The 27460-nt window shown below is 39.7% G+C and overlaps 1 protein-coding gene across 3 annotated transcripts in view; it reads left to right on the top strand.

Moving 5' to 3' along the window:
- pif1 (PIF1 5'-to-3' DNA helicase homolog (S. cerevisiae)) overlaps positions 1–27152 on the top strand; it is a 39731-nt gene extending 12579 nt beyond the window's left edge. For all 3 annotated transcript variants that reach the window (XM_072574502.1, XM_072574503.1, XM_072574504.1), the window contains exons 3-13: positions 562–691; positions 1708–1833; positions 3560–3713; positions 5394–5508; positions 7190–7296; positions 8780–8919; positions 15038–15144; positions 16444–16531; positions 19527–19672; positions 21827–22018; positions 26790–27152. In XM_072574502.1, the coding sequence (XP_072430603.1) occupies positions 562–691; positions 1708–1833; positions 3560–3713; positions 5394–5508; positions 7190–7296; positions 8780–8919; positions 15038–15144; positions 16444–16531; positions 19527–19672; positions 21827–22018; positions 26790–26852 (1368 nt within the window). In that variant the 3' untranslated portion in view covers positions 26853–27152. The remainder of the gene's footprint in view (positions 1–561; positions 692–1707; positions 1834–3559; positions 3714–5393; positions 5509–7189; positions 7297–8779; positions 8920–15037; positions 15145–16443; positions 16532–19526; positions 19673–21826; positions 22019–26789) is intronic.
- The last annotated feature ends 308 nt before the right edge of the window (positions 27153–27460 follow it).

Raw genomic sequence — 27460 nt, 5'->3', positions numbered from 1 at the left:
TCCTCATCTGTATGTAAAGATACTAGTGAGAGTGGGTCATGCCTTTTTGGATGCTCTTTGGAGGGGCAGTATGGACTCCATGACTGAATGGTCTGCTTCAACACTGTAAGGATTCTTAAAAAAATAAATCTATAACTTGAGGCTACAAACTTTTTTGTCTTTGTTGTTGTGTGAAGTTTGTGAATACTGCTATCCTATCTGATAATCTTTGGATCCTGGGTTTGACTTTGGCTCAGATGAGAATGCTCATCTCTTTATTAGCATTCAGGGTCTGGAGTGAAATGACAATGTTCACCCATGTTCTGGTCTCAGTTAAAGTCAGAAGAGGCTGGATTGGAGGTGGCTGAGGTCAGGATTCGGATTTCTTTTCATTTATTACTTTCACCTCCCACCTGCCTAAACCCACTGCATTCCTCTTTTTAAAAATCCCACAAAGTTCTTACTCCTGGACCATGTATTGTAAAGTGAGTCATGAGGAAGGTGGAGGTAGTGAGAGTGAATTTGGGATGATTTGGAAAACTTAAAGGTTTTTTTTAATGTTTGTGTATTGCCCTTCTGCAGGTCACCGAGCTAAAGTCTGTTAAAAAGCCCACGTTGTCAATGCCAAGTGGACGGAAGCTCACAAAGGAACAGTCACAAATCCTTAGCATGATCCTGAAAGGAAAGAACGTCTTCTTCACTGGAAGTGCTGGTAATTTGGTGATATTCATTATGCTTCAGGAGGAAGATTGTAGGGACATTTCCTATTTCAAAAATACAATACAAGCTCAACACATAAAACATTAAGTGCAAGGTGATCAAACTATTGTACAATGACAAACCAAAATGTTTGCTTGGATCTCTGAGTCCATGTAAGAGGCAAATCGAGATAGATCAGAATATCCTGGAAATGACACCAATCCAGCATATCCAATCTCTACTATCTCCTAGTGTGATTTACAATTCCTAAAGAAATTTAGGGCGGCATGGTGGCACAGTGGTTAGCACAGCTGTCTCACAGTGCAGAGACCTGGGTTCAATTCCCACCTCGGGCAACTATCTGTGTGGAGTTTGCACTTGAGTTTGCACATTCTCCCATATCTGCATGGGTTTCCTCTGGGTGCTCCAGTTTCCTCCCACAGTCCAAAGATGTTCAGGTTAGGTGAATTAGCCATGCTAAATTGCCTGTAGCATTAGGTGTAGGGGAATGGGTCTCTGGGTTGCTCTTTGGAGGGTCAGTGTGGACTTGTTGGGCCGAAGGGCCTGTTTCCACACTGTAAGTAATCTAATAAGAAACTTTTTTTCCCAATTTTTCCTCTTGAATTTTATACCAGGTTAACGAAACTTATTGTTCATTAATTTTGTAAACTTATGCCTGTATTAAATGGTGGTTTACAATATTGTCATTCTATCTCTGCAAGCTTTTGAGGAATTTCAGCAAAACTAACAGTAGGTAAATCAGCATTCTATCATTCCACGTTCCAAGCAAAACCTTCCATTGCAAGCATTATATCGAGTTAAATGGGCATGTGTTGTTTATGCTAGCATGAGGAACAGAAATCTCAATCAGGGTAATTCCTGTGACTGAATCTAACGGACATTGTTATTTCAAAGCAATGCTGTTTATCATAAGGTTAAAGATGTAAAAATGACCTCTTACTGACACTGATATTTCTGTAATATGTGTACATTCCCAACCACTCACTCTCTTTCTGACTTTACTTCAAGGAACTGGAAAATCATTTTTACTGAAGAGAATTGTGGGAGCATTGCCACCAAAAAGTACTTATGCAACAGCGAGTACTGGAGTGGCTGCCTGTCACATTGGAGGAACAACTCTCCATGCATTTGCAGGTCAGTTGTATGCGATAGTACATTTCTCTGTAGTAAGCTATCCATAACTAGGAATGAGAAGAGCTGAGAGGGTGGGGGAGTCCAAAACTAAAGGGCACAGGTTTAAGTGAGAGGGCAAAGATTGAAAAAGTCCCTGAGGGGCAACGTTGTCACGCAGAGGATGGTGTGTGTATGGAATGAGCTGCCAGAGGAAGTGAGAGAGACGGGTACGATTGCAACATTTAAAAGGCATCTGGATGGGTATATAAATTGGAAGGGTTTAGAGGAATGTGGACCAATTGCTAGCATTTGGAACTAGGTCAGATTGGGATGTCTGTTTGACAAGGACAAGTTGGACAGAAGGTTTTGTTTCCATACTATATGACTCCATAACTACCCCCATGAGTCCAAATCAAACTGCACTTCACAAATAAATGCACACAGTAGAGTGCGAAACATAACGTTACCTCTCAACAAGCTGATATCCCCTAATCCCGTCAAACCAATTATGAAATGCTTTTGAACTATTTCAAATGACCAGCTACTATATAGATTTCTCTTGAACTCCAGAGATTCTGAACATCGAATGAGACTATTCATCCCATTAAGTCTGCACTAGCCTCTGCTGGAACATTCCAACACATATGGTTCTCTTCCCATTGCCTCAAATATCACCCACATTTCGCTTGAAAGAAAGCTTTGATGGTTTCATCATAATGATTTGAAACTCAAGATACAATTCAAAGGTGAAATGTAATGTTTATGGCATCTCCTAAGTTAATAAAATCAACTCCCTGGGTATCTATTCTTATTGTCCACATTGTTAAGCACCTCATTCCACTCCACAAATGGTTGGACAAATTACATCAAGACTGTCTGAGGAAAATAAAGGATTGCAGAGGGGGGTTAAAAGGGAACATTTTTTTTTCTAAGCTATAATTTAGGTAATGGCTGATTAAGGAAACTGGGTTAAATATGCACATCAACAAATCTCTCAAATTCACACTGCTCAATCTGCTTCTATTTGTTGATTATATATCTTGTCTCTTTGCACAGTTGTAGAAATTACTGTGTTATTAAACAAGTTTATCAGTGTCACTGTTTGAGTAGAGAATATCATTCACAGCTCTTGATTTTCTGGTTCTGTGGGTCTAGCTGGTTAGGCATTTGATTTTACATTGATTATTGGTTACAAATAATGCTTTGAGGTAGTCATTTTTATGGAGACAAGCTTTTTAGGAGCAGGTTGAGAAAAGTATAACTTTTATTGGTAATGGAAGAACAGCAAAATAACAAACACTTCCTAATTCTAGCTCATTATGACATTTTATTAGTCCATCAAATAAGCATACAAAAGGTCATAAAGAGCTGTGTTATTTTGAGCTTACAATGTGGAAAATCTTCAATGTAATAGGCCATGGAGAAATATCAAAGGGAATTTCCTCACTGTCAAAGCTCAATTACAAATGGTCATTTACAAATGGACTGTTGCTTTCTGTAGAGATTTGGCCTGATCTGCGCTGAATATTTCCAGCATTTTCAGTTTTAACTTCTGACTGTTACTACCTTGCCAAATAATATTTTCTACAAGAAATAATTGCAAGTTGCAAATGATTGAAACACTGCCATACAAGAATGAATGCTCTAAGAGTTTGATTTTTGAAACAGTTAAAAGTCACAAATGCATAGATTTAGATTTATTCTCTCCCTAAAATGGGTTAAAATTTTATATTTATTTTGTCATCAGGAATTGGTTCAGGAAAAGCTCCCTTACACCAATGTGTAGAACTTGCTCAGAGACCTGGGATTAAAAAACACTGGCAAAACTGCAGACACCTTATCATAGATGAAATCTCCATGGTAGAAGGAGAATTCTTTGACAAGCTTGAAGCAGTGGCCAGGTATGTCACATGAGCTGCAAGACCACTGTAAAATCTAGTTTCTTTTTTCCAACCTTAAAAACAAAGTCGCTTTTATTTATGTCCTTTTAATATGATCATATATTGTAATACTGTTACCGCACCAATTAAGAAACATGCTGTTCACAGTTGTGTTAGACATCACACACTGTCAATTGTGACCACGTTCCTTATTGTGTATAATAGCGCAAGACATCTCATTTTTTTTGTCCATTGGACATAGGTTAGTAATGTTCCAGATTGTACATTTTGCTATCTTTCTGATATTTATCACCGCATGCATCTTATTAAATGTGCAATTTGTTTCCAATTACCATTCCCTAGATTTTTTTTTCTGATAACCCTGTACTCCTGAATCTATTAATGCTGTAGTGGGTTCTGAAAGTATAACACTGTTAACAAGCTGAAAATGCTTATGGTTTCCCAGTTTGTTTTCTGTCAATGTATCACAAAGGAGATGATATTTAGCTATGTTTAGATGAGCATCCTAAAATGGTACACTTTGGCACATCCAAAGACAGTGTTCACTTCCACCTGAACACTAACAGTATTTAGCTGTACTCCACCATATGTTCCTCTATTTCCTCACTGTCTCTGTCCAGACAGACTACTTGACTTAGACAAATCACAATTGGAACTCTGAAGCCATTGTCTTCTGCTCTTGTTACAATCTCTGTATCCTTGCTGTTAATTTAATTATCTATCTGTCTTGACTGAATTGAATTGTTCATAACCTTGGCATTCTGTTCAAATCCTGCTTTAATCTCATACAATATATCACAAAGGTTGTTTGTTTCCACCTCTATTACTGGTTACTTCCACCCTTGCCATTGTCCATCTGTTGTTAAACTCCAATCAATGTCTTTTTCTACCTCTAGTCTTGGTTACTCAATTGATCTTCAGTTTGTCTTTTATTCCTTATACTTTGTAAACTTCTGCCCTTAAACTGTACACTTAACCCAGGACCACCTCACCTATATTTTTTGTCCTTGGTAACATAGATGACACACACTGATAGGCTGGGAGCCAATTTAAAATTTTTATCCATTCATTTGGTTTTCCCTTCATTGAACTGTCTATTTGATGGTGAAGGCTGGTGCAATTACAACATTTAGGTACATGAATGGGAAGGGTTTAGCGGGATATGGGCCAAATGCTGGCAAATGAGACTAGATTAATTTAGGATGATTCGTTGGCATGGACGAGTTGGACCAAAAGGTCTCTTTCTGTGCTCTACAACTCTATGACTCTATGATATGAGTGCCCCTTCCTCTTTTCATAATAGCCACCTAGGCTATATGCTGTGAAACTTCCTCCTCCCGTCTGCTTCTTGCATTTTGGTTTTCAGAGGATGCTTGTTACCACTGACCATATTATTGGCTTTTGTTTGAATCTGCACAAGATTCTTTCTCCCTGAGGAGAACTTACTTGCAGCTACAGTTTATTTGTGGACAACAACAGTACAAAACATGGCTTATGCATCATGATCTTGACTTCAGAAACACTGACAAGGAGTTTGTTGATCGTTTTAACAAACATACAATTACAACACTATGGAATAAGGCTATGAAAATCACTCAGTGTAAAAAGATTGGCTCAATGGGTGTACTCCTTTTGTAATTGTTGAGTATCGTGAGCAATTGTTATGTTTCACCATTGCAGGATTGTTTGTAAAAGAGATGAGCCATTTGGTGGAATCCAGCTTATAGTTTGTGGAGATTTTCTACAGCTTCCTCCTGTGTCCCGAAATAAAGAAAAATACAAACTTTGTTTCCAGGTAACAAGTTGACTAATATAAAGCTTTTCATTATAACAAAAAGAATTTACATGATTTGCGAAAAAAAACCTTATTTCCCAATTGATGCTCAGCACGATGAAAATGGTTAGATTTGGGCAACTGTTAGATGCCTACTTCTGACACAAAACAGATAAAGCTGCAAGAGCTGTGAATGGGTTTCCTTACAAAGCTCATGCCCTACAGCCTTGTGAACACATAATGCAAAGTGATCTTATATCTGACATTGAGAATTACAGCTGCAACTATTCTTGAGCATGTCAAAGGGTCAAAATGATCAGCGATGTTTGGCATCTATAAGTGATGTGACATCAGTGCATAAAAGGAATTCCTGACAGCATTCAGAAGACTTTTGTTGAAATTTGATTGTGTTTTGTGTTTTAAAGTTTCAGTAGCCATGTGGGGGAAAAAAAATTTATAGATTGTGATGGTGTTCAGTGTTTCTCAGGCAGTCTTAAGATGCTGTGGTAACATACACTGTTTACATGTGTGTTGTTACATTCCTGTGATGGAGTTATCTTGTGAGGACAGGTTGGGCCTGTACCTATTGCAGTTCAGAAAAATAAGAGGTGATCTTATTGGAAAATACAAGATCTTGAGTGGACTTGATAGGATGAATGCTAAGAGGATATTCCTCACTATGTTTGAGAATTAAGAAACACTGTTGTAAAAATAAGGGGTGTCCCATTTAGATGAAGAGAACTTTTTTTTCTAAATATGTGGATTGTTAGTCTGTGGAATTCACTTCCCCAAAGAGCAGTGGAGCAGGTTCATTAAATATTTTTAAGGTTAACTAGAGAGATTCTTCAATGGCAAGGGAGTTAAAAGGTGTTGAAGTATATGGATAAGTAGCATTGAGCCATAATCTAATCAAATAGCAGAATATGCCTGAGGGATAAACTGGCCTACTTCTGTTGCTAATTGGTATTTTTGTCTAGAACTATGAATAGTGATGCTAGAGGCTCTGACTGCCTTTGCATCACATTCTTGGTCAGGGACCTCTCCCACCCTTATCACCCACCATCAGTGTGTTGGAGGGACTTGCAGGTTCATTATGATGGTATTTTGCTTGGCTATTTTCCTAATGTTTGGAATCAGAATTGTTACGGCACAAAGGGAGGCCATTCGGTCAATCATGACTGCAATGTTATTATGACCTAATGCCAATCTCCTGCTGTTTTTTCTCCATATCCCTGCCCACTATTGCTATCCATGATCATCCTCTCTCTGGTTCTTTTGCTAGTCACTGTAAATCAGCGTTCCTCTGATTCTTTATTCCTCTGCAATGGAACAGTCTGTCTATATTCACTCTCCCCAGGCACCACAGGATATTGAAAAACCTGGATGAAATTGTAACATAATTTGCAGCTCTAAACACAGCTTATGAATTATCAAATTTTTCATTGTCCTCCATTTCATTAAGAGAACCAACAGAGGAAAACTGTGGAGAGAATTGGTGTGTGGAAGATGTAACATGAGAGGCAGGAAATGTGCAACAAGGAAGAAAACATAAACTGAGAATACGTAATTGTGCTCACTGCTGTGTATTTGTTTCGTAGGTGGGGAACTATCTACAGAAAGTGATACTTTGTTCTCTTTCATTCATTGGATTTTGGGAGCTTTTGCTTAATTGTTTAGTAATGTAAATGCAATTTTATTAAAGGCTAAGAGTTGGCAGAAATGTATCCAGGTGAACCTGGAACTAACAGAGGTCCGAAGGCAAACTGATAAAAAGTTCATTGCAATATTGCAGTCTATTCGTCTTGGGAAGTAAGTATTACATTACATAGCATTTAGAGCATCAAATATCTTGCATAAAATAATTTTGTATGATCCATTTTCGATTATGCATTTTGTGGCTGTAGTTATTGAAGTTTGTGTGTGTGTGTGGAGAAATCCGATATTCCATCCAGATGGATGAACTTGCTATATTTAACAAAGGAAAATCTGTACAAAGCACAATAGATATAGCCACTGAGGCAGACCACATTAACAAACGTAAGAGACAATCAAATGTGCTTCTGGAGAGATAGAGGAAAGAAAGGGATTAAGGGTTTTTGTAATGCAATTGATTATTCAGAAATTGGGTCTAATAGCTTTCTGCCATTTCTAAGATTTATTTTGTGTTAGTACTTAAGTATCTGATAAATTTTTTATTTATTTGGATACTTGCAATTTTGATGGAGATTCCTTCACTGATTTTGACCCATTCTCCCATTCCGTCTGTCGAAAATGGATGATATTATTTCTGTATGTATTCTTCTTTTGGGAGCAGTGTAGTAGGATAAATTATATCCACTGTTTCTTTAATGAAGAGTACCAGCCTTAGCTCAGAGTATAGCGCTGTCTCTCCTCAGAGTCAAAGTTTATGGATCCAAGGTCTATTCCAGAGACATGAGTGCACCATCCAGACTGGTTCATTGCACATCCGTGCACAAGAATAAAATGTAACATTCAAATAAGACATATTTTCACGGCCTTGGATTCCATGGCACTATTCAAAGTATGATAGAAAAACTTGCCCTGTTTCCCAGTCAATACTTAATCCTCCTTATTCACTGTTACCACTATTGACATTATCTCATTCTGTCTGTGGAGTCTTGTTCTACAGTGTATGAAATGCGAGGAACAATCTACATCAATGTTTTATATATAGAAAAGACATGGTGTGGACTTGATTAGCAAAGTAGCCAATATTTGTGCTGCAGCAATCAATGAATCATTGATTTAGCTTACTGATAACTAGCTGCATTGTTTGGCCGATATGAGCTTCACCATTTCTTATCTGAAAATGTGTTGCTGGAAAAGCGCAGCAGGTCAGGCAGCATCCAAGGAACAGGAGAGTCAGGAATGAAGAAGGGCTGATGCCCGAAACGTCGATTCTCCTGCTCCTTGGATGCTGCCTGACCTGATGCGCTTTTCCAGCAATACATTTTCAGCTCTGATCTCCAGCATCTGCAGTCCTCACTTTCTCCTCACCATTTCCTATGTAATTCAGACTCAGTAGTTCCTGGAATGTTTACTTGTTATGCCTATTCAATTTTGTTAGTTATGTTCTTTTTTAATTTTGTTTTTGTACAATCATATAAGCCAGATAATTTAAAGGGACCAATAGTTCCGAGATTGGTTACTATTGAACATTACTCTGGAAGCAGCATCAGTGACAGAGATCTAACTATTCCGATATTCTATATTCAGAAATGACTTATGGCTGTTCTTTTTTTTTAAAATTAAAAATCTCCCCTGAAACTAGGTGTCCAGAAGAAGTTGCAGTCCAGTTGATCAACACAGCCAACCAAAAAATTGATCGAGATGGAATCTTAGCAACGCGGCTTTGCACACACAAGGATGATGTGAAATTGACTAATGAACACAGGCTCCAGCAATTACCAGGTAACGGATGAAGATTGTGTTGGGTTCTGAGACTAATCAAAGTAAAGCCTGTGTTGGTAAAAACTCCCCACATACGTTCGAGACACCACCCACGCCCTCCACCTCCTCCAAGACTTCAGTTTCCCCGGCCCCCAACGCTCAACGCCTCATCTTCACCATGGATATCCAATCCCTCTACACTTCCATCCGCCATGATCAGGGTCTCCAAGCCCTCCATTTTTTTCCTCTCCAGACATCCCCAACAGTACCCTTCCACCGACACTCTCATCCTTTTGGCCGAACTGGTCCTCACCCTTTAACAATTTCTCCTTTGAATCCTCCCACTTCCTCCAGACCAAAGGGGTAGCCATGGGCACAAGTATGGGCCCCAGCTATGCCTGTCTCTTTGTTGGCTACGTAGAGCAGTTGATCTTCCGTAATTACACGAGCACCACTCCCCACCTCTTCCTCCGCTACATTGATGACTGCATTGGTGCCACCTCGTGCTCCCGCGAGGAGGTTGAGCAATTCATCTCTGACACCTCTCTCCCCTTCCTGGACCTCTCCATCGCCATTCATGGCGACCAACTTGACACTGACATTTTTTACAAACCCACCGACTCCCACAGCTACCTGGATTACACCTCTTCCTACCCTACCTCTTGCAAAAATGCCATCCCGTATTCCCAATTCCTCCACCTCCGCCGGATCTGTTCCCAGGAGGACCAGTTCCACCACAGAACACACCAGATGGCCTCCTTCTTTAGAGACCGCAATTTCCCTTCCCACGTGGTTAAAGATGCCCTCCAACGCATCTCGTCTACATCCCGCACCTCCGCCCTCAGACCCCACCCCTCCAACCATAACAAGGACAGAACGCCCCTAGTGCTCACCTTCCACCCTACCAACCTTCACATAAACCAAATCATCCACCGACATTTCTGCCACCTCCAAACAGACCCCACCACTAGGGATATATTTCCCTCCCCACCCCTTTCCGCCTTCCGCAAAGACCGTTCCTTCCGTGACTACCTGGACAGGTCCACGACCCCCTACAACCCACCCTCCCATTCTGGCACTTTCCCCTGCCACCGCAGGAACTGTAAAACCTGCGCCCACACCTCCTCCCTCACCTCTATCCAAGGCCCTAAAGGAGCCTTCCACATCCATCAAAGTTTTACTTGCACATCCACTAATATCATTTATTGTATCCGTTGCTCCCGGTGCGGTCTCCTCTACATTGGGGAGACTGGGTGCCTCCTAGCAGAGCGCTTTAGGGAACATCTCTGGGACACCCACACCAATCAACCACACCGCCCCGTGGCCCAACATTTCAACTCCCCCTCCCACTCTGTCAAGGACATGGGGGTCCTGGGCCTCCTTCACTGCCGCTCCCTCACCACCAGACGCCTGGAGGAAGAACGCCTCATCTTCCACCTCGGAACACTTCAACCCCGGGCATCAATGTGGACTTCAACAGTTTCCACATTTCCCCTTCCCCCACCTCACCCTAGTTCTAAACTTCCAGCTCAGCACTGTCCTCATGACTTGTCCGGACTTGTCGAACCTGCCTATCTCCTTTTCCACCTATTCACTCCACGCTCTCCTCCCTGACCTATCACCTTCATCCCCTCCCCCACTCACCCATTGTATTCTATGCTACTCTCTCCCCACCCCCACCCTCCTCTAGCTTATCTCTCCACGCTTCAGGCTCACTGCCTTTATTCCTGATGAAGGGCTTTTGCCCGAAACATTGATTTCAAAGCTCCTTGGATGCTACCTGAACTGCTGTGCTCTTGCAGCACCACTAATCCTAAAGGCTGTGTTGTATTACTGACTGATTTAGTCAGCACTTACTTTATTGCAAACTCCACATGGGTCTTTTTCTAACCAGATTATCTGATTTCATGTTTTTAACCTTTCAGCATTATTTCTAATTCTATAACAACTGTTTAATAAACAAACTTTGAGTGAAAACAGAAAACTCTGGATGCTGGAAATCTGAAATAAAAGACAGAAGTTGCTGAGAAATACACAGCAGGTTATGGCAGTAACTGTGGAGATTAACAGAATTAACGTTTGTAACCTGTGAACGTCATCAGGACTGGAAGATATTAGAAATGCTATACAATTTGGTTATAATGGTGATCTAATAATCGACCATCCAGTTTGTATTTGAGTCATGTTGAATGATTCAGTCAGCTCTACAGTAGGTCCTGATCATTTTATAGTTGTGTTTAGTTTACTTCAGAGTGCAAATAAGAAGTGCTTTGATGTTCTGATGGTGAAGCTGCTTGTTGCTGAATGGACAATGCAGAGACTGAACTTAATATTGCAACTGCTTGTGAGTAACTATGGACAGATTAAAATAGTTACAGTATAAATCTGATCCAGCAGGCAATAAAATCTTACTGTCAGGTAACAGTCATCTCCTAAAGTGTGAAATTGTCTGTTTTGGCAGAAAGGATAAGAAATTTATTAACTAAGCAGTGGGAGATAGCAGAGTTCTGAGATGCAGAGTGAACTGGATGTCCTAGTGAATCACAGAAGTTAGTATTTAGGTACAGCAAGTACTTAGAAAAACTAATAGAATTTTATATTTAAATGCAAGGAGAAATGAATGCAAGTGTAAGGTAATATAGGACATTTTACTCCAGACTGTGTACAGTACTGGTCACTGTCTTTATGGAAGGGTGTTAATCCATTGAAAACTGAAGTGGATTTCTTCAGAGGGTTATTAATGTTTTGAATTACCTTTCTCAAAAGGCAGTGGATGCAGAATCTTTAAATATTTTTAAGGCCAAGGTTGATTGGATTCTTGATTACCAAAGGGGTTATAAAATTCAGGGATAGACCGAATGGTAGAGTTGAGGTCAAAATCAGATCAGCTGTGATCTTGTCAAATGGTGGAGCGAGTTGAGTGGCTTACCCTCATTCCTTGTTTGTATGTTCATATGATGGAATTCAGCAATGTATATCATGCAGCTTTCTGTTTTGTTTTTCTTCAGCCAAGCATGGAATCTCAATGCTAGGACTTAAAACATTTAAACTATCAGTATCAAACAGTCACAGATCTGGCATAACATAAGTTAAACACAGGGTAAAGTTTCTTTCATCTGTTTTAATCTCTGTCACTTTATGTCAAAAGAACAAATTTAGTGTAAATTCATGGGAGCTTTCTGTTGTAGACCCACTTTCAGTAGGAGTTCCAACCCCATCAATTTAGTTATTTCATCTGTATTGGCCTGGACTTGAACGCAGCTCCCATTGGTGAAAGGAGATTGTGTTAACCTACAGTACAAAATGGGACACACTTACTGTGACAATTAAATGTAAATGAAAATGAAGAGAAATTCTGAGGAAGAGTCATATTGGACTCAAAGTTTTTCTCTCCATAGATACTCCAGTTTCTCCTGCACTTTGTTTTTTTTTATTTCCAATCTCCAGTATCTGCAGTACTTTGCTTTTTATTAAAGTTTAGAATTTTTTTAAAGTTAGACTCTAAAGTCTTGTGATATTTCTAGTGAAATTATTGAATGGTGGCAGAATGGAAGTATTAAAATATTTTGCAGTCCTGATGTTTTCACTTGTCTCGAGCGAAGTCTTTTGTCATCATTTGTCAGCACTTTTTGCTGTGCATTTTAATTTCTATCCTCCTACCTCTGTACACGTTATTCACTATCCAATAATTATGAAAATGGTCCTTTGAAATGCTACCAAGTCCTAAAACATAATGACTATTAGGAGATGAGTTAGGGCAGACTGAATGGATTATTTTCATTTTAAAATTTAACATTTTGAGAGAGTGCAGGAAACTATGATGAAGAGTAAGAGGGAGATGATGAGTCCAATCAAGTAATTTTCAGACACATTGTCAAAGTGGTGACAGCATGTGTAGGCAGCGCTAAGTGATCACACATAGTAAGATTCTTCACAGGAGCATTAGCAAATAAAATGTATCACCGATTCCCTGAAGAAGGCATTAGGATAGATGACCATAAGGTTGGTCAAAGCGAAGTTTAAACTTGGCTCTAAAAAGAGAAGCATGAGACAGAGGTGGAGCTACTTAAGCAGCACATTCATAAGCTTAAGACTGAGGCAACTGAACCCATGGCCATTGGTACGCAAGCATTAAAATCAGGATGTCCCATAACTGTTTGCAGATGTTTCAGACTGTAATAGACTGGAGGAGGTCAGAGGTGGGGTAGGGTGAGACCATAGTAGGATTTGAAAACCAGAATGAAGGAGCTTTACTGGACTGGAAACTGAAGTGGAACATTACTGATGAGCACTCAGTAACTGTGTTAAGCACCAGAGGGAGGTTGAAACTTTGTACACAATAAAAATGGAAAATGTGAAAATAATCAGCTCATCTATTGTAATAGAAATAGAGTTTATGTTTCAGATTGGCGGCCTTTCTCCCAGAACTGGATAAAATTAGATGTAATGGATTTTGAATAATGAAGGTCTTTGATAGGAAAGATGACCAGAGATTTTAAATGACTGAAGTGTTAATCTTCGTATTGATCGGCTGGTGATCTGCTTGCCCTCAACACTCTTGCTATGCCTGGAAGCTTGTGAAACAAACTTGTGTTTATAATGTATAAAAGAGACTTTTGAAAACAAAAAGCACACTGCTGTCCCGAAAACTGAACGTATTTATTGTCATGGCAAAATATTTTGCAAATACTGTTCCTAAATCTATAAAGAAAGGAATGACATGGTGAACCAAACAAAACTCCCATCATTTGGGGGGTAAAGTGACCCATGTTCATGGAAACAGTAACAGGGTGTGTGCTGAAATCAGTAGGAATCCGCCCAATAATGTTACTGGGCACAGGCTTTCTAGAATCACTACAGAGTGGAAGCCGATCATTTAGCCCCGCGATTCCACACTGATCTTCTGAAGAGCATCCCATCCTATCCCTGTGACCCTTTTATTTCCAATGGGTGACCCATCTAGCCTGCATATCCTCAGACACTATGGACAGTTTAGCAAGGCCAATCCATCTAACCTGCACAGCTTTGGACTATGGGAGGAAATCCGAGCACCCAGAGGAAACCCATGCAGACACAGTGAGAATGTGGAATTGAACCCAGGTCCCTGGCACTGTGGGACAGCAGTACTAGCCACTGAGGCACCATGCCACCTCTTTGTGTTTGTGTGATACTTCCCATCAAGGATTTGTGCTGCTACTGTACATAAATTGACAACAAATACTAAAATGTTTTTTTTAAAAATGGACTGAATTTTAGGATTTTTGTAAGCAGCTGACAAGAAAGACTTCAGCGTTCAGTCTATGCTGTAATAGAACATTGGTTTGAGAGGTGATAATGCAGTGTCTACCCACTGCACAGTTCAGTTCTTTTCCAATTTACATTGCTGATTTTATGATGCCAAGGCTACCCATTTTAAGTTGGTGTAGTTTGAGGAGGTTTAGCTCTGTAGCTTCTCCCTTTTATTGCCTGATTCTTCACAATGTATTTAATGCAGAAAATGAGAGAATCGTGAGCATGACACACTTCCAGGGTATGTGGAGTTAATACAAGGATCGATAATAGCCAAATGGAGTTGCAGTTGTGAAAACATATTGCTTTGTTGTGTTTAAAAAAAATTGAAAAGTTGGATATTATTCAGGCTAAAATGTTCTTCAGAAAAACAAGGTCATCTTTTTGGAGGGTTTGGGATTGGGGTTGGGAGTGGGAAGTGGAGAAAGCAAGTGAAGGAGGACTTATAAGAGAATTCTATTTCTTTTTGCAATAAAGCAGCATTCAACACCTGAATTTAAATTGTATCCAAATCATTGTCATTTAGCTCCAAACTCAGTATTACAAAAGCCCTTTGATTCTCTTGGCTTTTGTTCACCTATCTGAAAAGTCAACTCCAAATCTCATTGTGTGGAAAAATCACTACGAAATATGTGTCATAAAGCTCTGTGCTACAATCTGGCTGTATTCCATTTCCTTTAAGCTCTAATTCATCATTTGGATGAGCCATAATAAACTATTTTTTTGGCTACAATAAATGTAATATTTTAAGGCTATTTAGCATCATTATGTAACACTTCTGCTACAGGGGAAGAGATGGGCAATTGAGTTCTATGTGGTGCTTAACTAATCGTTTTTATTACGTTTACAGGGGAGTTGCACACATATCAAGCTATTGACAGTGATCCCATGTTTGTACAAACATTAAATACCCAATGTCCTGTTGGTCAGACACTGCAGCTGAAGAAAGGGGCTCAGGTTAGTATTTAATATCAAAACATCACTCGTTTTTATTTTGCACTAATTTCAGACAGTAATAATATTCTTGCTACCTCTTATTCAGAGTCAGAGTCATAGAGATGCACAGCACGGAAACAGGCCCTTCCGTCCAACTCAAACAAGCCAACCAGATATCCCAACCTAATCTGGTCCCATTTACCAGCATTTGGCCCATATCCTTCTAACCTATTCCTATTCACTTACCCATCCAGATGCCTTTTAAATGTTGTAATTTACCAGCTTCCACTACTCTGTCTGACAGTGCATTCCACACATGCATCACCCTCTAGGTCTCTTTTTATCTGTTCCCTCTTACCCTAAACCTGTGCCCTCGAGCTCTGGACTCTCACACCCGAGGGAAAAGACGTTGTCTATTTACCCTATCCATATCCCTCATGATTTTACAAATCTCTATAAAGCCACCCCTCAGCCTCCGACGCTCCAGGGAAAACAGGTCCAGCCTATTCAGCCTCTCCCTACAACTCAAATCCTCTAACCCTGGCAACATCCTTGTAAGTCTTGTCTGAACCCTTTCAAGTTTCACAACATCCTTCCTGTAGGAGAGAGACTCCTGAAACACAAGGAATATAACAAATTCTTGTTCTCTATTTCCTATCCCTCAGTCACTTTTTGTAATCATGCTGCTGCTTTCCATTTTACTCTATGATCTATTACATTCCTTACAATTCTGTTGTGTGGCACTGTATCAAATGTCTTTTGGAAATCCAGTACCTGTTTATTTCTTCTTTATTTGACCCTATTATTTATATTTCAATGCGTTCAATATCCTGATATCAAAACAATGCTAGAATCATAGAATCCCTACAGTGTGGAAGCAGGCCATTCAGCTCATTGAGTCTGCACTGACCCTCTGAAGAGTATCTCACCCAGCCCCACCTCATAACCCTGCATTTCTCATGGCTAATTTACTTAGTCTAACACATCTGTGAACACTATGGGCAATTTAACATGCCCAATCCATCTAACGTGCAATCTTTAGACTGAGAGTGGAAACCAGAGCACCTGGAGGAAACCCACGCAGACATGGGGAGAATGTGCAAACTCCACACAGACAGTCGCCCAAGGGTGGAATCGAACCCAAGTCCCTGGTGCAGTGAGGCAGCGGTGCTAAACTCCTAGACTATGTTGCTTGATAACCAGAGGGAAAGTTCTGGATAAACCAGTAGATCCTGTATTACCCTGTAGCTAAAGGTTATTTAATATGTAGGGGCACAAATTTCCATGCCACTTTGTATGTCAGCTTTTTCTATTCTGTAGGTGATGCTGACTAGAAACCTGGACATTGACAGGGGAATGGTAAATGGTGCTCGAGGTGTTGTCATTGGCTTTGAACCTGGAAACCAATGTAAGTGTTTATGTACAAACTATCAAAGCTGAGTTACAAAGTGAATGATTGTGGGTAATTATTTTAACAGGAGGAATTATGGGAAAATATATATGTTTAACTTTTACAGAATTCCATCTAGCAAAACAGAATAATAGGTATTGTGGTCATTTTTATGGTGAGGGGACAAGCAGAAGTGAAATGAGATTGAGATCATCTAAGATAGGGCTGATCGGAGGACAAACATACAGTTACATATTAACCAGCAAAAGCTTTATAAATGAAATCACAAGCATCTATAATTATTGATATTCCAGGTAGGGTTAACAACATTGTGAACAAATTTAAATTGTTGAGATGTCCAGCTTAATGCAGTGCCTGGCTAATGGGCTCTTGTGGTGCAGGGTATAATATTTCCCTACCTTTGATCCAGGAGACCTGGGTTCAATTCCCAACTGTTTCAGATGTGCATAATAACATCTCTGAACAGGTTGATTTGAAAGTTTATTTAAAAATAAATCACTACTTTGCCAGTGCTGAGAGTTAATGTTACTGAATAAGACTTTGTTTGAGGCTGTTCACTGCCACCAATCTTCGATGCAGTGTCTGGCTTAATGCAGTGCCAATCCATGTAATCCACTGATAGGTGGATGAAAATCCCTGCTGGAAGTATCAGAAACCTGTATGCTGAAGCAGTAAGCTTGCACACCAAATGGGTGGCGTGTGGATGCATTGACTTCCAGTTCCAAAAATTGCTGCCATACACAAATTCTGATGTCAATGCAGCAGCAGGAAATGTTAGAGAGAAATGCTCTGAGATGCTGCTTCACTGCCAGCAGTGAGCTGAAGGTCACCAGCTACCCATTCTGATTTCCCTGTCAAGAATTATCCATGCAGCTTGATCGCAGCAGGTAATAGTGCATTAATGAGATGAGATATGCAGCTAATAAGGTCATCAACAAGCAATAATGGGCAACTCACTGATAATTGATTTAATTTAGTTGACTCAAGCTTTATTGTCTTGTGTATTCAAGTACAGGAATACAGTGAAAAGTGTACAATGTTGCCCCACACACTGACATCTTAGGTACAAAGGTATCCAGGTAAAAAAACTTAGAGACAAGTGGTAACACAAAGAAATAAAGTTAAAAGTTAAGTGGCAACGGGACATTTTGGGAGGGAAGCTCAATGCCTTCCTTGTGTATCATTGTGTATCAATAGGTAGAAGTAGCCACGTCAACAGCCTTATTTATCTCTCTATTGGCATCAGTTGGCTCCCTGCTATTTGGGAACCCCCAGCAGCTTCCTGCGTTCATGCTCCTTCATCCCGGGTAGCTGTGTGCCCCATAGAGAGGCCTCCAACACCAATGCTGCCCACTCCCCCAGCCCTGCCAGGCTCCAGTGTTACTACATCATTACTCTCTGATCAGCCTGACCTGCCCAACTTGGCCCCAGCATTTCTTCCTTTTGTTTAATTTGGTTCAGCTCTCTGAATGCTCCTCAAACCCTCTCTCTTTTTAACTGCAACTTTACCCTGACCACTTCTGAGTAACGCTGCCAGCTTCCTGATTGGGTAAAAGCCTTTCTGCGGATTCAGTTTACGCAGAAAGGTTTGGGGCCCACATTGGTACTGATGAGAATCTGGTAAAATTCTGGCCATTGTTTCAGCAATTTGAGGGATGAGGAAAGTTAACTTTTCAGCATTAAGGAAATTGTAAACAAGTGCAAATAATAATGGAGGGAAGAAAAAGTACATCTCAGACATTATGACTACAATCGCAACAAAAATGAATATTTATATATGTCTATAACATAATAATATGCCCCAAAGCACTTCCCAGAAGCTTTTAAAACCAAGTATGACACCTAGCCACGATGGGAGACATTGAGTCAGGTGACCAAAACCTTGGTTAAATGAGGGGTTTTAAGTGTATTTTAAAGTATGGCAGAGAGATAGGGAGATGTAGAAGAGATTCCAGATATTTGAACCAAAGCAGCTGAAGGGACATCTATCAACGGTGGAGCAATTAAAACTGTGAATGCTCAAGAGGCCAGAATTGGAATGACATAGATATCTTTAAAAGGCCATAGGCGGTTACAGAGATTGGGAGGAGTCCCAATGTGATTTGAAAACAAGGGTGAAAATTTTAAAATGAAAATCGGAGCCAATATATTGTCAGTGATCGCAAGAATGAGAGGTGAATGGGTTATGCTGTGAATTGAGACACAGGTAATGGCAATTGTGAATGACCCCAGCTTACAGAGGGGAGATTGTGGAATGACCACTCGGAATGGATTTCAGTAGTTGTATCCAATGATCAGGGAAGGGAGTAGAATAATGTTTGGCACTGAATGGGACGCTTGTGAGTTGGTTAGGAGTAATTAAGGAGGTAATCTTACAGTGGTTCAATGGGGGCTAATATTAAAAATTTAAACATCATCCTGAAGTACTTCGTTCTGTACACCTCTTGATTTAACTGAGATGGAATAGCTGCATAAACCTAAGCCTTAGAGAAACTCAGCAAGTTAAATGGAGGCCAAAGGGACCCAGTTCCATGAATAAATGCATTTACAGCATTGCCTGTGGGTCAAAAGGTGCAGGAATGGTTTTTCATATTTCCTCCCAGCCAAACATTCTTACCTGCTTGCAATTCCATGAGCTGAGACATCTTATTGACTGTGAGCTCTCTCTCCTCCCTGATCCCTAACAATAGCTGGTCCTACACCCTTTCTCAGTAGATGGATATCCAGTCTGTCCTTTGGCTGGCCGCAGGGTGGGAAGCCTGTAGAAAATATTTAATCCAGAAAAGGTGTAGTTCTGGACTTCATGTCCAGGATTCTCAATACCTACTCACTCTCTGCAGAGATGGGGGCCTACATATTTCTCCACAAATTATTGATTTTGACTCCGACTCATTGTGAATGCCTAATGTTATATACAAAGTGGTTGGATGTTACACATGTCTTTAGCAAGAAACAAGCTATGAGTTATTAAATCTTTCTTTTGTCTGCCTAGCACTTCCCCAGGTGAGATTTTTGTGCGGTGTAACGGAGACGATAAGGCCAGAACGTTGGATGGTTAAAGCTTTAGGTGGATCCTACTTGACGAGACACCAGCTGCCTCTGAAGTTAGCCTGGGCCATCTCCATTCACAAGAGTCAGGTATTGCTGTAATTCCAGAGAAGATCATAAATGAAAGAATTGAACCTTCCCCATGAAAATAGCTGATGGATAAGTTTTACTTCCTCAACATTTACCATTATGATCAACCAAACTCAACATAGATTAAACTTAAATTTAACGGGCAAGTCGTTATCTGTAAGCACAAGAAAATTGCTCTATGGATAGCTGATACAACAAAGTTTTTTTTTGTGTCTCGCAACACTACAGTTGTATAGGATAGATTAGATTAGATTCCCTACAGTATGGAAACAGGCCCTTCGGCCCAACAAGTCTACACCGACCCTCCAAAGAGTAACCCACCCAAACCCATTCCCCTACCCTATATTTACCCCTGACTAATGCACCTCTAACACTATGAGAAATTTAGCATGACAGATTCACCTGACCTGCACATCTTTTGGATTGTGGGAGGAAACCGGAGCACCCGGAGGAAACCCACGTAGACACAGGGAGAATGTGAAAACTCCACACAGACAGTCACCCAAGGCGGGAATCGAACCCGGGTCCTGGTGCTGTGAGGTAGCAGTGCTAACCACTGAGCCCCCGTGCCGCCCCTCACCAATATGTCATCAAGCACTTCATAATTAATTGCTTTAATGTGGAGTCATGCTTTGTAAACAAATGCAATCACATTTTGTATAAAGGTGGTGTTTGTTGAAAGGGGAATATTAGTCAGAAAGCTAAAATAAATCTTTGATATTTTTGAATATTGCCATTGGATCACCATTTTTGTGTTGCACATGAAGGTTGGTACCCCTGACAGTGCACCATTCCCGCAACAGTGCATTCATATGATAACATAGCATACTTCAGTCTGGAATGGGTCTTGAACCTATAATTTTCTGACTCCAGAGCAGAATGCTGAAAACTGAGATATTTTGATGTAAAATACTTTCAGCTAAACTAACTTGAATGTGCAAAATAGAAATCTTTCCCCTCTAATAAAAAGGAATCACATCCCCATTTTATATACCCAAGCAGAATACAGACTTGAACATGTTTGTAACTAATTCAGACAAATGCTTGGTTTTAATACATTTGACAACTAACCGGCATTATTGATTGTGATACTTCCTTAAAGGGAATGTCCAGGAAACCTTTATGTTCAAATAATCTCCACTTTTAAACTTTTTTAAAAATACAAAGCTGTGTTTTTTTTAAATGTCAGGTTTTCTTCCCTTTTTAGCCATTGCAGCAGTATCAAGAACCATGAAGTACTACTTCCATCCAGCTGACACTCTCATACATGTTAAATATGGTACAATTTTGAGAGACAAGAGCTGGTCTGGAATAAAAACAGAAATTGCTGGAGAAACTCTCTCTGTGGAGAGAGAAACACAGTTAATGCTTTGAGTCCAATGCAACTCTTCAGAACTAATCCAGAGTTGCCTGACCTCATGGGCAAACAATATCAGTCATATGCCAATTTCTCAAATTTCTGCTTAGTTTTGTTTTGGTACCGAATTTCCTTTTTAGTTCTCCAAGGATTAACTCACCATATTTTCCATAATTAAATGCACAAGGTCTGAAACAAACATTTCTGACAGCTGGTGTCTTCAATCTGTGGCTTCAAAGCCCTTTCATTAGGCCTCCTGGGCACAGATTCTTGGAGGTAGAACTTTTCAGCTTTGTCAGCAAAGTTTGTGGCTTTTGTACAAAGATTAATTAAGGGATGACTTTGAGCTCTGTGATCTTTTGTTGGAGGAGGAGTCAGTTACTGGAACAGATTACACTTGACGGACACTCTAAGCACTACTATTCTCATGCCCCACTTCCAATACCCAGAGGGAATTATGGGATGGCAAAAGGGGTGGAAACAATTCTGCACGTGTTCCTTTAGTTGGCTTCCCACAAGTGCAGATGAATGGGTATGCTTCATTATGCAGGTGTAAAATAAAACTTGGGAATCTGAAATAACTACTGCAAGAATGAAGCGAGTAGATCTTGAGTGTGCGCATTAGAGTGAAGCAGGTAGATGGGGAGCCAATGGTTCATTCAACATTACTCCAAATTTAACTTTTTTTTTAACAAAACTGGAAATGTTACTAGTTCAAATGTATGTATGTGTTTCTGGAATAATTGTGATTTTATATTTATTTTATTCATTTCTTTTGTTTACCTTCTCTGGCTTAGGGTATGTCATTAGACTGTGTGGAGATCTCTCTGGCACGTGTGTTTGAAAGCGGGCAGGCATATGTGGCACTCTCTCGTGCTCGAAGCTTGGAAGGTCTTCGAGTGATGGACTTTGACAGGAGAGTGGTGCATGCTAATGCTGATGTCCTGCATTTTTATGGCAAATTAAAAAAAGAGAAGGCCCTGATGCAGGTGAGCGGGATAGCAGAGGTTATGTTGCGGCTAAGTTTCAGTCCTTTGAAATTTGATATTTTTCAGAAACCTGGAGCCTATTTTCAGAGGCTCTATGCACTTTCAATATTTGCAGGGTCCATTTTTGAATATGCATGAGACTTAATTTGATTTCACATTAAAATACAAAACGACAGACAAAGCCATGAGGAAGAACCAAGGAAGTTAAGGACAATACCAAATTGAAAGAAAAAATAACGTAGCAAAGAATCATATTTCAGAGGATTGGGAAAGTTTTAAAATTCAACAAAAGAGGATTAAAGAGGGAGAAAATCAACAGGGCAAACTAGCAAGTGACATAAAAACAGACAATAAGAGCATCTTCAAATATACGAAAAGGAAGAGAAAGGCAACAATGAACTTGGGCACTGGGAGAATGGGTCTGAAAAAGAATGATATCAGACTCAAAACGTTAACTCCAATTCTTTCCACAGATGCCGCCAGACCTGCTGAGTTTCTCCAGCATTCTGTGATTGTGTTTGAGAGCGAGATTGGAGAAATAGTAATGGGTAGACAGGAAATGGCAGAAGAGCTGAACTAACAATTACATCAGTCTTCACAGGAGTGGACACTAACAGCATTCCAAAAATACCAGATGATCAGGGGGCTAAAGGCTGGGAGCAAGCTAATACTAATTATTACTAAAGGAAAAAAAGTACTAAGGAAACTAATGGGGCTAAAAGCCATTAGATTCCCTTGACCTGATGGGTTGCATCCTTGTGTTTAACTGCAGAGATTGTGGATGCATTGGTCAAAATCTTCCAAGAATCCCTAGATTCTGAAAAAGTTCCAAAGGATTGGAAAACTGTCAGTGAACCATCTTTATTTTTTGAAAAAAAAGGAGATTAAAAACAGGCAACTAGTTAGTTGCCTAATTAGTTTAATATCTGTCATTTGGAAACTGACAGACACTACTATCAAGAATGTAATAACAGAGCAATTAGAAATCCATTACATAATCAAGCAGAGTTGGACTGGGGAGGCAGTGCAGCAACGGTCATTTCACTAGGCCTTGTAATCCAGGCCCTAGGCTAATATTGTGGAGACATGGGTACAAATCCTAAATATAGCAAATGGTAACATTTGAATCCAATGAAAATCTAGTAATTAAACAAAAAAAGCTAATCTAATGATGACCATGTAACCACAGTTGATTTGTTTTTGAGAGTCTGTTCACTAATACCCTTTAAGGAAGGAAATCTGCTTTCCTTAGCTGGTCTAGACTACACATGACTCCAAACCCATAGCAACATGGTAAACTCTGAACAATGGATGTCCACATGCCATGAACATTTTTTCTTAAATATCAGAGAGAAGATGGCAACACTTATACTGGCAGAGTGGAGAAGATCATTGGCTTTCCTCCTACATTGCTGTGCATTCTTCCTGCTGGCTGAGAATATCCAGTTGGACATCTTTAGCCCTATCTGCAAAGCAGATTACAACATGTCTGCCATGTCCAGGGCAAATGTCAGGAATCATAGAAGGCCAGCTCTTGACTGACAGTGCTTTTCCGGTGCACAATGGGCTTTCAAACATGACCCAGGTTTTTTTGCCAGATATCTAGTGGGTGATTAATTACTCTAGGAACATCATGGTAAGAGCCAGGAAAATGTTATGTAAGGGACACAACAGGGGCATGGCAGGTAGTGTAATGGGGAAAGATTGGTAAATTAATAGCAAGAGAACTTGAGGCCTTGCTGCAACAAAGCCTTCAAAAATCCAAAACAACTTGGATTTAGCTAAAAAAAATGCAAAATTTAGCCCACTGTCAGAAATACATAAAAATCTAGAACAAGCTAGTGCCCAAAATGTTATGCCTTTGATGGATCTTATCGACAGACAATTTGACCATCTTGCAAACTACCCACTTAAGATAAATTCAAACTTCCGAGTTTAAGAATTTATGGTATTGAGAAAGTCTTTATATTTTGAACATAAATCATGTTAGAACTGACCTGACAGCTCATGTTGTTAGGTGAAAAATGTTCTCATCTCCAGAAGATGATGAAAGTCGGGAACTCACTACGTGAAAGTCATAAGTTCTTTTCACATTTAACAAAAAAATACTCAGATAATCAGCTGAAGAGCCTTACTTACAAGACATGAATGAAAAGTCCTTGAAAGTCAGATTAAACTGGACCTGCAGGCCATATCTGGAATATTGTAAGCAGTCCCAGGCAACATACTTCAAAAAGGATCCATTGACTTTGAAAGGAGTGCAGTGTAGGTTTATCAGAATGAGCTGATATCAAGGGCTAAATTATAAAACAAGATTACTCAAGTTACAGTTGTATTCCCCTGAAAGCAGGTTAAAGTGTGATTTGATTTATGTTTTCATGATACTCGTGTTTACAGATAGGGGAAATTGAAATGAGTTATTTTTGTTGTTTGCAGAATCTAGGATTAAGAATATGGTCTAAAAAGTCTTAGGACCAGACCTGTTCCAGAGCCATAGAATCATCGAATCCTTAATTTTTAATCCATACTCCTCTAGGTTTTAGGGCACACTTCCATAAATGGTGATTAAAGCTAGATAAAATATTAAATTTATAACTAAGATTTATTAATATTTGTTAATCAAGGGTACTTTGGAGGGTGGTATGGTGGCCCAGTGGTCAGCACTGCTGCCTCACAGCGCCAGGGACCTGGGTTCAAATTGCGCCCTCAGGTGACCGACTGTGGAGTTTTCACATTCTCCCTATGTCTGTGTGGACTTTCTCTGGATTCCTCCCACAATCCAAAGATGTGCAGGTTAGGTGAACTGACCATGCTAAATTGCCCATGGTATCCAGGGATGTGTAGGTTAGGTGAATTGACACATGGTAAATGTGGGGTTACAGGGAGAAGGTAGGGGCCTAGGTTTGGATAGGATGCTCTTTGGATGGTTGGTGTAGACTCAATGGGCTGAATGCCCTCATGGTAGTGCCCTTAGCCTGGCTGTCTTCAGATGCTTCATCAATAACCTTCTCTCCATCATAAGGTCAGAAGAGGAGGACGTTTCATTGTACAATCACTAACGATCATCATTATTTTTGACTTATCAGGTGTCCAATTGCAGCAAGACCTAAACAATATCTAGACTTGTATTGATAAGTTACCTGTAATATTTTTGCTTCAAGTGTCAGGCAATGACCAACTCTGACATGAAAATATCTAACACATCTCTCCATGATGTTCAACAGCATTACCATCACTGAATTCCATTTTATAACATCCAGTGGGTTCTAATTAATCAGGAATTGAATTTGATCAGCTGTATAAATACTGTGAGAAAGTGAGGACTGCAGATGCTGGATATCAGTGTCAAAAAGTGTGAATCTGGAAAAGCACAGCAGGTCAAGCAGCATCCGAGGAGAATTGACATTCCTGATGAAGGGCTTGTGCCTGAGATGTCGACTCTCCTGCTCCTTGGATGCTGTTTGACCTGCTTTGCTTTTCCAGCACCACATTTTTTGACATACAAATACTGTGACTGAAAAGAGGTCAGATGCTTGGAATTCTGTGATAACTCTCCTGTCTCACCAATGTCTGTTCACCATCTACAAGGCATAAGTTGGGAGTGTGTGATGGATGAGTGCAACTCTGAAATTCAAAGCTTGATACCACCCCAGGACAAGGCAACTGGTTTGCTTGGCAACCTATGTAACAACGTCAATGTTCACTTCTTCCACACTGGTACACAGTGGCAGCAGTATGTACCATCTACAAGATGCACTGCAACAACTGAGTTCCTCTGACAGTATCTTCCAAAACTGGAGCTCTTCCAAGTCGTACAACATCCAAGCTTGGAACTACATTAGAGTATCACAGTATCAAAATCTTGAAAACTCCCTTCCTAATGGCACTGAATGTACTTGCAACACATAGACTGCAGTGGTTCAAGAAGAGAGCTCAAGTCCACCTTCCTTAGTCAATTTAGGGATGGGCAATGTAATTGCCGAACCAGCAACACCCACATCACACGAGCGAATGCAAAAAGTATAGGGTATGGGTGAGTATATGGACTTAAGTCACATATCCACTTTTTAATGTCAGTGAATAGCAGAACTAGTTCAAAGGGCTAAAAAGATGTCCTCATGGTCCAATGCTCATTTTGATCTGTTATATTAACTGCCATTTGTGGGATGTTGCTACATATAAATTACTGTTGCATTAGTTACAGAACTGTCACTATACTGTCACGATATTCAATCTATGTAAAACACTTTACTTCTAGATGATTGGGTTATAAATACTTTGTTCCTTTATCTAACTGTTCAAAATGTGCATTTTTTTTATTATGTAAAGTCATGAGCTCAAGAATGACTCTATCAACTGCAGTGCTTTAGCTCTTGCGCATTTCAAGTGATCATAGTAATTCATCAACACCACATTTTATTAAAAATTTGCAATTGGCAGAACAAAAATTCTGTCACCATACTTATGGTGAATTTTAAAAGGTTCGAAAGATTCTCTTTAAATATTGAACATAGTATGAGTAACTTGAAGTGTGTCAATACTCATAAATATTAATTTGTGGCAAATGATATTTGAAGGCAAAACCTGAGTTTATTTGGATGTATCGTTATCAGAATGTAATTATTTCAGAGTTTACCGGAGCAGAACACTTGTGCCACTCTACTGTTTTTTTTCGTTGTTTCAGTGCCTGTTGAATCATTTTTCTCTTTAATTGTTCTTTGCTATTTGCTTGCTGAGGAGATTATTTATCACAATTCCTTATTTTTTTCAGTCTTCACTGGATGGTTACATTGAAATAGAAAATCAGGAAAACAAGATTCCTGGAGGACTATAGGGTGTGTAATGATGCAAATCCTGCTCTTCACCATCGTCCTCTGAGAAGCTCCAATTTAATATTGATCGTTGTAACTTATGCTAATCTTATATAGGTTTTATAAACACTGGTCTTGTCCATTTTTTTTATATTTTAAATTAATAATTGGGTCTTAATTGTGGCATTAGAGCAGAAACCAATGCTATGGAATGAGAAATGTCAATGGCAATTTTGTAATTGCCAACAATGTTACTTCTGTTTTCTATCACATCAATAAAATTGATTTTGTGAAATAAAATTAATAAAGCACTTTCTATCCTACCTAGTAATTGGAAATATTTCACTCCAAACTTCTATGTCACATTTTAGTACCTCCCACCAAAGCAATGACTTCCTCTTCCCTCTTCCCAGAGAATAAGGAAATAAAAAAAAACCTTCTTTCTCCTTCCTCCATTCATTTCTCACTAGTAAAGTTATTGGCTGTCTGCTGGTCTATTTTGCAGCATTTCCTTTCTTACAAAAGCCACCAATTATCATATATGAACAATCACCTGACTTCTACCTAGCTCAAACATACTGCTCTTAAATTTTCATATCTGTTTATTTCGGTGATTTCAAGTGCAGTTCTG

The sequence above is a fragment of the Chiloscyllium punctatum genome, chromosome 7 (assembly GCF_047496795.1).
Source record: "Chiloscyllium punctatum isolate Juve2018m chromosome 7, sChiPun1.3, whole genome shotgun sequence".
In the NCBI taxonomy this organism is placed as follows: Eukaryota; Metazoa; Chordata; class Chondrichthyes; order Orectolobiformes; family Hemiscylliidae; genus Chiloscyllium; species Chiloscyllium punctatum.
The sequence above is the reverse complement of the archived record's forward strand: the minus strand, read 5'-3'. Positions and strand labels throughout refer to the sequence as shown.